Consider the following 11843-nt stretch of genomic DNA (forward strand, 5'->3'; position numbering starts at 1 on the left):
ATGCTCTACTGCTACCTTTGCAAGAAGGGTGTCTGGGACACAGTTTTGGTTACATACTTTACCAAGGCTGAGCACCAAGTCACTGCCGGCCTGCAGAAGGCTGCTTTCTTCTCAGTCTTCTCATGGGCTGCCTGGGCTATCCTGGCTTTTCTCATGGAAAAACCCACTTCACGGTTTATATTTTTTCTTAATCAAGACACGGTTTATATTTTTTCTTAATCAAGACATAACTACAAATGCTGACAGTTAGAAATGAAACCCCCAGTGTTGCATTTTTTCGTTTTGTCTTTAGTCAGTTTTTTAATAATCAAACCAGATAAAATTACTAAAAATGAAATTCACAGACAAGAAATACTTTAATTAAATATTGTGTAAAATGAACATTTTTTATACAGTTAAATATATGAAAAAATGTACAGATAAAACAATCTTATTGTAGGGTCTTTAACAGTAAAATCTACCATTTAGTGAAGCTTTCAATTTGGAGACAATGAAGCAATGAGTGCATTGACTAAGTAATCTAAAACACAAACAGGTTGCATTTATGAAGAAACTTGCAAACTTTCTTAACATGTACACGTGACCTCTTCGTTAGATCAAAACCTTACTTAGACAAAATATAACTGAGGCAATTCAGTTCCAAAGTGACTTCTCAGGCTTTTCCACTTAGCTAAGCCTTATTAGTTATCACAAAATAAATGCACAAGGCATTTATCAGCTGTGATACACTGTATCATTCTTTTAAACCCTTTAATAAACACTTTACTAAAATGTGCATTTTTGCCCAGAAAGAAAAAGAAAAAAGAAAAAGAAGAAAAAAAAAAAAAAAAAGATCCCTCCTTTTTGGTTAAAACTTTAATTCTGCTGCAGTTTGCAAAATGTTTTGCAGTGCTGCATTTGCAAACTATTTAGTGCAAAGTAAAAAAAAAACTCGACATTTCTCACTATGGATTTGGCACTAACAGCCACAATACACTACGGAGGTCATTCCAGTTTAAAAAGTACAGTCATCTATGGGTCTATTACAAAAGGTCCCATAAAAAACTGATAAAACTAAATAAACAAACCCCAAACATTTAAAAATTATGTACGATCCTGATTTCATGTGAAACTTTTATCTTTTTTTAAACAGTGCAGGGTTCAGGAGTATGCAGAGTGCAGCAGAAAATAGACACATAAAGGAGTGATATAATTGTACACCAGTTTTGTGCTTTTTTTTTTACACCAGAAATCATCCAAATGAAGTAGTGATTAACAATTGTGGTGTAAGCCTGTGATAAAACAGCACAAAAGTTCTTCAAAGAAGTTCACTTTTAAGGCATCAGAGAAGTTAATGTGGCAAACATTTTAATTAAAGAAGTGAATTTATTTTAAACTTTAGGCCTCTGAATTTTTCCAGTAAACACAGTTCAGCTATGTGGCAAAGTCATGGGTGGCAGCTAAAAATGACTTTTTACAATCTTAAAAAAAAAAAAAAAAAAAGCAAACAAACAAAAGAAAAACAAAAAAAAAAAAAAAGGAAAGAAATGCAACCACAAAATAGATTCCTCTTTTTTTGTGGCTGTATCACATGCACATATTCTACTAGTATTCATTACAGCCATGTGGCACAATTTTGATTTGACTATACAACAAACAACTTTTTTTTCAAAATTATTTGTTCTGATAACTTAAAAATAATATAAAAATAAACAATGAATTTGAATTTTCCTCAAAAATAATAAAAAAAGGATGGAAAGTCTAAATAATAGCAACTTTATGAAGTACAAATGAAATGTACGGACACTAATTTATTTAAAAGAAAAACATGAAGGCAACTGTTCTTGGCTTAATGCTATTCTCAGCATCACAATACCAGGCCATGACAAAAACCAATACATACAAGAAAAAAATGATGAAAAGCAATATACAAAATTTCAAAGATAAATACAATATTTATAGTTGATATGTTACAAAATAAATTCCCTTAGTGACTGCAAGTGTTTATGTGAAAGAAAGTGTTGCAATGGATAAGACTATTTTATTCCTTATAAGCTTCATAAGGAATAAAATTAGCTTTTCTAAATATTTAAGTGGATCTGAAAAAAATTCAAGACAAGTGTATAAATATTTAGCTACAACTTTGGCAAAATCACAAAAGTCTACAATTTTATAACCACATACAAAACACATTAGGGAAGAAGGATCTAGAAGTCAAAAGGACAATTTTCTGGTACAAGAAACATAGACTTCACAGTAGCCTAAGAATGCAATAGTATACAGTGCTAGCAAAAGTTGAAAAAATGTTGCAGATCACACTTGCTTAACAGGAAGCTCTAGCAGTGGAAGTATAGGTTTTTACCAACAGACAGTAGCAATTTTTTCTCTGTCAGTGTGCTTGTTGAAGGCAAGAGAATTCAATATCAAAGGTACAATTTCTAACTACAATAAGTTACAAAGTTCCATTTCATTAAGATGAAGTTAAGCAATGATAAACCCTCCCGCGCCCTCCCCTGCACCCCGTTTTTTTGTTCTAATCATATATTCATCCTTTTTCCAGTTTGATGGCTCATAACCTCCTTGGCCCCCTTTTTTCCACCACAAAAAAATATTTCACATTATAGAGATACACAACCATTGTGAATCTAGTTATGAGTACAGAAAAATGTTCGGAGGCATTTTTCATCAGTGTTTCATGATAATCAAAATGGTGCATCCACAAAGTTTCTCCCAACACATAGCAAGTACTAGACATAGCCAAGACGTAATCAGAAACTTTATACAAAATAGGCGTCGCTTTTTCCTTATTCTTCAGGACTGAGAAATGTGAAAATATGAGAAAAATTCAGTCAATAAAATGGAATTGTTCGTGAAGAAGTAGGTTGTTTGCATGTAGATTCTTAATAGTTTAAATAAAATCTTTAAACAAAGTCTTTTTTGTAGCATTTCGATTTGTTGCTGATTCTGTTTGAAGACACTGTTTCCATCAGCATGTCTTAATATACTAAACTTGTCCCCTAAGCCCATCCTCTGAAGCTTGGTGCTACGGTAGGTAAACAAAATGACTTTACATTGGCGGGACTACAAGCCCAGACATAGCTAAAAGAAAAAGAGAAAAACCAGCTGTTATTGTTATGTTTGCAGAATAAGGCACATCTGGTTCAAAGAGAACGCAACGCTCAGCACAACGCGGGAACAACGCGGCCCAGCACGGGGGGTCGGACCGGGGCGTTTTGAGCAATGCTTTGTGCGTCCTGGCATGGCTGCACATGACGGCCAACGATGCCGTCGTTCGGCATCCAGCATCACACAGTGGAGAGAAACACCACAAAACTGCTTTCCCGACGAAATGCTCCTTTACTTTTCCGATGATCCTGACACCTTTTTGTGGGAAGCATCCCCGCTCCTGTGCGTGCGCTGTTCCTCGGAGCGGTTTGTTAATAGCAAACCGCAGGCCAGACTCCCTGGGGACGGGCGATGCTGACAGCTGAGGAACAGCGTGGTCACTTCTGGTAATGTCAGGCAAGGCCAGCTCACCCGCCAGGCAAGGACCTCGCGCTGCTCCAGCTCCGGCACTGGAAGTCTCACTAACCTCAGTTTCCTTCCCCAGAGCTGGCGCCTGAGCAGAAAACCTCCATTTTGACATTCTCCTAATTGTGCTTTATCATAATAGCAGGGCCGAGTGAGTCAAGGACTCTCTAAGATCAAAGCCAAGTAGTGTACACCTGCTCTCAAATCTGTACACCAAGTGCTATAAAAAGGCAGGAGATTAATATCCCTGGACAGTCGTCTCATTTTTTTTTAACAGTTAAACACTGAGAGGCCAAAACCTCCTGCTTTTTTTCTAGTCAACTCCTTGGTAGAAACATAATTTAGACCATCTTTAATGTTAGTGTTGTTTAATTTTTTGTCATAATGACATTTCTCATTAATTTATGTACAACAGATATTAATAAATTTGTTCATGTAGTGATGTGAACTTCAATTTCTCAGTTCATTAATTTCAACAATATTAATTTATTTCAGATTCTCTGTTACAACTTTATGGTTTGGAAGACTTGTGTACATACACATTCCCTACATAGCAGAATCCCCTATAGCAGCCAGTTATAGTTTTACTGCATGCTTTAAACCTAAACAGCGACAGAAGTCACAAAACTGGAAACAAGGAGTGAACAGTGCACCTATCGACAGACTCTTTCTACCAAAAGCCCGCGGTCTCCATGCGACGTTTCCGTTGAGCCTCCTGTCCACCATGTTACGTCAGCCCGGGCCAGAGGACCATCGAGCTCCGAGCACTCCCCTGCTTAGCCACCTACTCACAGGCTGAATTCTCCTTCCCCCTCTGGCCTTTCTGTGCCACAGTCCTGACAAAAAGCTCCTGGGCAAGCACCGGGCCCTGAGAATCGCAAGTGCTCCTGCTCTGGCCGCGTTTTCAGTCAGTGGGAAACTGGGCCCCACGAGTGGCTCGTTGGGTAGCCCCAGGGCAGGCAGGAATGAGAGATTAGGTCATCAGAGCATGTCTGAAGCAGGGGACAAGGCTGCAATCCGCAGCTCCTGATGGTGGAGACGTGACCATCTGAGCCCTGCCTGCCTGGGGATGACACGCACGTGGACCCTGGCCTGGAGGGACCTGCTCAGGGGTGGGGAGGAGGCCATGGTGTTCACCAGAAGGTCTCCTGGCCTGGAGGATGGGAAGGAGCACCCCTAGCCTGGGTGCTGGTGACCAAGAGCACACATCCAAAGCTTATTTTGAGGTGTTGCTCTATTGCAATACAAGAACCAGCCACACCAGAGCTCAGGATCAGTGCAGGACAACCCAAAATATACTGTCCTCCTATCTTCTGAGTTCAGGTTCAGCAGGGATCTGTCATCTCACTTGCATCGAGGTGACGGTGGGACATACAGGCCGTGTCTCAGAGGCCACCTCTGCCTGCACATTGTGCCAGCACACCAAGCAAAATGCAAAACAGCAGCACTGATCCAGCTATTTCTTTCTTCCAATAATAACTTAGCAGAAAACAAAATCCAGATTTTTCTTACAGATGTTGTGTGGAGAAATATGTTAATTAATAGCACGTAACTATCTGGTAAAAATACCCTATACATTTTAATCAGATGTTTTTTGTAAATCTCATGATTGGCTTCCGGTGTGTGAAAACATAGGTTGCCTGCTGCATACTTTTCTGAAATCTTTAATTCAAGCCATTCAGCTATAGTTGTCAAATTCCGTCTGTTGCACAATAGGGAGGAGGTGCCAAATTGGTGCCCTAGACATTTATTTCACTATTTATTTTAGTTGTGACATTTCACAGTTGTGAATTTCTGCACTGTGTTTCTTGCTGTGCAAATTGATACCAAATGCATTCCTAAAGAAAAATGGGTGGCTAGATTTTTAATAATACTTTTAATAGTTTCATCCGGGGGAAGACCAGAAAATTAAGCAGGATGGAATTTTAAAGGGATGTAGAGAACCTTTTGCTCTGCATTACAATCATAAAGCTTAACCAGGGTGCAATATTTTCACAATCTATAAAAAGTAAATTACAATTGAAAACTGAATTCTGAACACATTGTACTTCCAACTTTACAGCAAGCCAGCACTCTCTTGCTAAAAATTTTATTTTATATCTTATATGTCCATTGTTTTAAACAGGAAAAAGCTCTCTGCCCTAAAGAACCCATAGTCTAGCATCCTGCTCTTAAAAAAATGTGCAAGTACTTAACTTTCTGATCATAGGCTATCTAATGGAAGTCATACAAAGTTAACAAGATTGTGTTTTTTTGGATAAGGCCCAAAGGCCCTATTCTGCAGACTTACAGGAGTGAGTCATACTTGCAGTGCAGCAGAGACAGGGACATCTCACTCTGCAGGCTGCAGTTTCCAAGTTTTGACCCTAATTACAGTATCAGTGGGCAGAGGATGCATGTTTGCACAGCCAAAGGAGGAACGGATCATGAGTGACGCAAAGGAGACTACACATTAGCACTGGCTAGCACTGCCTACGTGATGGGTTTTCTTAGATTTCATCAGTTTGTCTTCTTTTTTAATCTTTTTCTTTTTTTTCTAAGCCTCTGTCTTGGATGTCTTTAGAAAAAATAAAATAAAAAATAAAAATAAAAAATGAGTCCCCTTGACAGTTACAGACCTCTCTTTATTCACTTCTTGGCAGTGAGTCCTACAACACACCGTGGCTGTTTTGGGGCATGCTGGTTGGTAGCAAGAATTTTGCTCCTGGTGTGCCGGGTTTAAGAGGCAGGGAGAGGGGAAAAGCTTCCTAGTTCTGCTCCTGCTTCCTCACCATCTCAGGCGTACCAAGAACAGCAATTTTTTCACACACAGACAAATCCCAAAGGGGTTTACTTAGGAAGAACTGCTGCAATAAACCCCCAAGCTCCCTATGAAAGCACTACCCTTGTGTGAAGGGCCATTGCATGTAGGGTTTTGCCATATTCTCATCTGGTTCTGCCTGTTCACAGTACTAACAAAGTTTTATATGAATAGCAGGAGGCTGTATGGCCCAATTGTGTCAGCATGCTGCTGTCTTGCCATAGCGTGGTCAACCACCTCCCCTAAAAAATTACCTAGGAAAAAAATGGGCAATTATTTCAGAACAGAGCCTATGTGGGGAGAAAGTAACGAGCAATGACAGAGAGGATATCCTGCCCTAGGTTAAAAGAGCATGTCATCCTTTGCTAGTGAGATCCATCAGCTGTGGGATTTACCTTAGAAACAAACACTAGTGACCATGAGCTCTTGCTTCTGTCTTGGCTTGACCAAACAGACATGGCCATTCCTCATGGTGCAGGCTTCCCAGCTGCTGCTCAGCTCTTTCCCATCCAGCTGTACAGTGAGGCTCGGTGCTTGAGGACCACTGCAGCTCTTGAATTCCATGTTTTATTTTAACACAGAAAATGTATTATGATGTGATGATCAGAAAACTCTCCAGCCTCTTGTACAGTGATTAGAAAGAAAGTAATTAAACTTTACAAAGGGCTCAGCGTCAAAAAAATTGGCTAAGAAAATAGCAAGAAGGAAGCAGAACTCCCCTAAATAGTCATACGGGTAAAGTGCAGTGCAAATAAGCATCTCCTGCATGGTTGGCATTTCCTTAGGAGGCCTCATGAAGGAAGCACACGACCAGTCCACCCCAGAACGTGCCTGTCTGGCTGCTGGGCTCTGGCTTCCTCGGGTGGAGGCACTGGTTCAGCGCGTAAGGACAGCTGGGGCAAGTGTTGTCATCCTAAAACCTCCCGTCAGCTCAGACTGAATTAACTGGGCAGCTTCGGCTGGAAAAATGATGGTGATGAAGGAACTCACCAAGCATGTGTCGGATACGATTTGATTTTCTCCGCAGCCCACAGGACTTGAATCCATGGATTTTACCCTGTGTTAGAGTACCCTAACTATCGCGATGTTTAGTACCACGGAGTGAGGAGAGGTACAGTTTCCCCTGCTGGAGCAGTGCTATTTTGCATAAATAATTCAAGTTTTTGCCACAGCCTGGAAGTCGGTGCTGTAATCACCAGACCAGAAAGACATCCTTGTTATCTCTGTGTCATTTTGTTCAATACAAAAAGATTTGGTTTAACTGTCTCAGCTACGTAAGGAAAACGTGACTGTTTTATTTTTCTTCCTCAAATCAACATTTCTATCCATTCTCAGTTTGGCTGTTGAACTAAAAAAATGAAGTCTCTGCACAGCCCTAAGTCTAAGTACCCTCATGTTTTAGAAGCTCTGAATGCTCACTGTTGCAGGGACAGCTCCGTAATGCAATAGTTAGGTCTCTGGGGCACGTAACAGAAATCCTTAGAGTTTTAGCAACACCTGCAGGAGGGAATTCTCCGTGGATGGTGCCAGGGCTGCTGCTTGGGTCACAGCATCCCGAGCACAGGGGGCAGCTGCGCCTTGGGTCTCAAGAGTTGAATTCCTGACCTGCTTAACAAAATCAGCATTGGCGGATTCAAAGTGGTCTACCAGGATTTTACACAAAGAGCATTTTGCACCTGAGGATGAAGATGGATGATTACTGGGGTGGTTTGGAGGTGCCAAAACAGATTAGGTGCTCGATATCTGCTGGGAACTGGGCATTTAGCCTGCTCGGGCTCCTCTGACAATACCACTTTGCAATCATCTAGATCATATATGCACCTGAAACCTTGAATAACTAATGGAAAAACCTTTATTTACATACTGAAATTATAGAAATTTATATAATTTTAATTTAGGTCTTTTCAGAGTGAAGCCATATCGACTAGTTAATGGGACTATATATGTAAATAACTACTACAGAATGTACAGAATAGCTGACTCAAATCTAAGCCATGTGTTAGCACATTTTATTTTATTTTATTTTTTATTTTATTTTATTTTATTTTATTTATTTTATTTCAGTATTTAATTTTTATACTAGTGTTTTTGTTTTGTTTTGCTTTGTTCGGTTGGTTTTACCTAAAGAAGAGAGTAGGCCACTGGATTATTTTATGAATGGATAATCTTCTCTAAGAGTATTGCTTGTACCTGGTATAGTTTTCTACTTACTGCAGCATAGTAAAGCTTCAACTAAAAAGACTTATGCAATGACATAAATTGTTAATCTAATTATCCTTTTCTTTAACATCTACCCTACAATAAGATTTGTAGCTGTATCCTCAGCCCTTCATTGACCTGAGTGCTTAATAAGCTCTCAAGATGTTATCTTCCCTGGACCAAGAAGTTAATAACAAACTACAGGGACATCCGTTTTGAGATACTGGTCTGGTATGGTCAGGGTTTTTGGTGGGCGGGCAGTTCTGCGGGATTATGTCTCTCTGAAGTGCCCTAAGCTAGATACCACAAGATACAGGTATCCAGAATTAACAAGCAGTTTGACAAATCAAAATATATGTCTCCATCTGTTTTTCTGTGAGTGGTCTTTAGATTATGGATATCATGATGGCAATTCTAAGAATAAATACAACTGTGTTACCTGTCATAGCTAAGAAAGTCAAGAGGAGTCACGACCCCTAGGATAACAGTGTCTGCAGCCCTTTGTGGCTTTCTTTCTGATCTGAAGTGCTGCAATGTACTGCCCTGAAGAACTAGGTTCATTCTTTGCAAAATGCAGGCAAGCAAACCTTTTCGATTATTCTAATAAATCTGACAATACTATCTCCTCAACTTTAAAATATGCCACATAAAGGAAGCTTTATTTGTTCATATTGATATTCCTATATAAAACATACACTGTCTGATAATTCCTTCTGCCCCACTACCAGCAGGTGACCATGTAAGTTCTGCCACTGATCTGTAAATTGTTCATTATACTACCTGCATGAATTCACATGGATTAAATATATATATATATGATTACCTGCCTTAATTAAAATATTTGGATATTCACTTATGGAAGTAACTAGCTTAACACTACAATAAGAGAGTGCATTAGGACCATGAGCATGTAAACTCGCTGCACTAGTGGCTAGCTAGTACAAGAGAAGGTTAGCTTGCTGAGTAAGAACTTGACCTGATTTATACTAATTTGCAGTATTTTACAATGACTATCACATCATACGTACAATGAGGAAATAGCACCACACTATGCTGGAATGTTGATGTTTCCAAACATCAATAAAACTGTATTAAAAAAAATGTTCAAGGAAATGCAAGGAGTAGGCAAAACCTCTAAGAAGCATTCAGGGATACATTCTTAATGTAATATTTAATGCACAAAATCCTAGGGGAAAATGCCAAAACAACTGTTGTTTTCTCTAATGTAAGTATTAAAATTGACCTCAGAATTTTTAAAAAAAATCTTAGCATATCATTTGTACTATTCTACTTCTTCTCCTACTTTCACATCACTATGAGAGCACCAGAAACTTAAAAATATAGTAAGGTACCTTTCTCTGACATAAATGATCAAGGGTTTTAGTGTATGCACCAAAAAGCAATACACGGAAAATTGAGAGAGATCCAGCTCACCTTGAAGTCCATTTCCATTTGCACTGGTGCAAGATGGTGGAGGAGAGGCTTGGGGCCTGACAACAGGAGCAAAGGCGCTCTTTTGTTTCACTGCAGAGATGACATTGGCAGGTGAGAATGAGAAAATGCCGTGTGTACTGCTACAGTTTGAAGGGAGGGTGACCGAAGAGGCTGCCATGGTAGGGCTTGACGGCACTACTGCAATAAAGCAAAAATAATCAGGACTCAGATTGAGGTTTTCACGGCAAACATGGAAAAAGAGAGTGATAGGGCCTTGCCTCTTAAAATATATATATATATAAATATATATTTAAAAAAAAAAAAAAAGAAAAAGAAAAAAAAAAAGAAATGAAATGCCTTGGCTTGGCCACTCTCTGGATAACAGGCAAACTCTTTTGTGTTGGACTTTTGTTACAAATTGTGCAGTCCAATTTTTTTTTTCTATCTGAGATTGTATTATGGCACAAACAGATCAATTTATTATATTCATTTTTACGTCCAGCCTCCAGAGTCACCCCTCCTTTTATCCAGTAGCTCACAATATAGAAAATCAAAACAATGCAAGTATTTGATTTTGTAGTAAATATGAATCTATATGATGATGTGTTACCAAAAATAGACACTTACTGCCATAAGGAGAGTTAGCTGAGGAGCCATTAAGAAATCCAGGGGAACCTGGTACACCTAGATTGGGCATGCCGGCATTGCCATATCCATTCATGCTATTGCTGACTGTGTTGTAATTGGACTGCTGAGGAGTACTGCTCGGAACATATCCTCGCGGGGAAACACTGCTTGTGTTGCGACTGTAACCTACTGTGTTAGAAACCCCCCCACCCCAAAAAAATAATGTTATTTTATAATATAAACTTAGGGCTGGGGGGTTTCCTCATGCATCATATATTACACAGTTTTAATTGATTGCACAGCTTTGCTCTAAGTTGTCTGTTACTGCCCTATCAACTCTTGCAGTTTGAGATAACCTTATCACGCCAACCCTACTTAAATCATCTGCGAGCACTCTATGTTGTCTCTCCTCTTAGCATAGACAGCCAACAAAAGCTCTCTTCGATCCAGCTGTGTCAGTTTGCTTCACGTTTGTCTTTAGTAGCAATTATCAACAGGCTTGATTCCTGCCTGGTACCAACACACTGAATGAACTTTCAGCCTCTCCAGACCTTCATATGCCAGAGCTGGCAAGAAAAACTTTTTTTTTTTTTTTTGTTGCAGTGATTTACTTTAAAAGGCTGTTTCGGGGTTTTCATTTTATGATTGGTATTTTTATACTAACAATAAGCTGATACTTTCATAAGGTGTAGTCATCAGTGAAAACTAATTCAAGATCAAGTACAGAATTTTATAAGGCTTATTAGCTTGGAAATGCATTAAAAGACAATCTCTTATAAGAGGAAAGATAGCAGAATCAGGATTTTAAACAACAATTTGTTTCTATCTGAGCAATCAATTTAATAATTATGTTGCAAGCAAAAAAATATGGTCTTGAACATATCTAATAATCTGGTTTCACTCCTTTCATTAGTATCAAAATTAATTTTAAATGCAATATGCTACATGCATTTTCAATTACAAAATGTAAATTACATCAACTATTTCTTTTATTAGTAACATATATGTCATACATGCTTAAAAACAAAATACTTTAAAATCACAGACATCAAATTAGTTTTATCTGTGTAAATACTCAAAAAAAACAGGTGGAAATAACTAGACATAATTATTTTATAATAAACAAACACATTGTATATTTACTGTGAATAATAAAGAGCTTTCTACACTTTGCCAGTTTCTTTTTCCACCAGAGATGCTTTATGATAACAGTAAACTAAAGAACAGGAAGAATTAAGTATTATGAGAAAGTTAAAGACAGCATTTCATTACA

General features: G+C 38.7%; 1 protein-coding gene across 13 annotated transcripts in view; it reads right to left on the reverse strand.

Moving 5' to 3' along the window:
- Positions 1–337: 337 nt before the first annotated feature.
- Positions 338–11843, reverse strand: part of EBF3 (EBF transcription factor 3) — a 127572-nt gene continuing 116066 nt past the window's right edge. For 6 of the 13 annotated variants that reach the window (XM_083843634.1, XM_083843639.1, XM_083843636.1 and 3 more), the window contains 3 exons: positions 10571–10759; positions 9944–10141; positions 338–3078 (listed from right to left, as the gene is read on the reverse strand). In XM_083843634.1, coding sequence (XP_083699760.1) covers positions 3047–3078; positions 9944–10141; positions 10571–10759 — 419 coding nt within the window. In that variant the 3' untranslated portion in view covers positions 338–3046. The remainder of the gene's footprint in view (positions 3079–9943; positions 10142–10570; positions 10760–11843) is intronic. The other 7 variants (XM_083843645.1, XM_083843644.1, XM_083843643.1 and 4 more) reach the window with 3 other exon arrangements.

Source organism: Anser anser (genome assembly GCF_964211835.1).
Source record: "Anser anser genome assembly, chromosome: 7".
NCBI lineage: Eukaryota > Metazoa > Chordata > Aves > Anseriformes > Anatidae > Anser > Anser anser.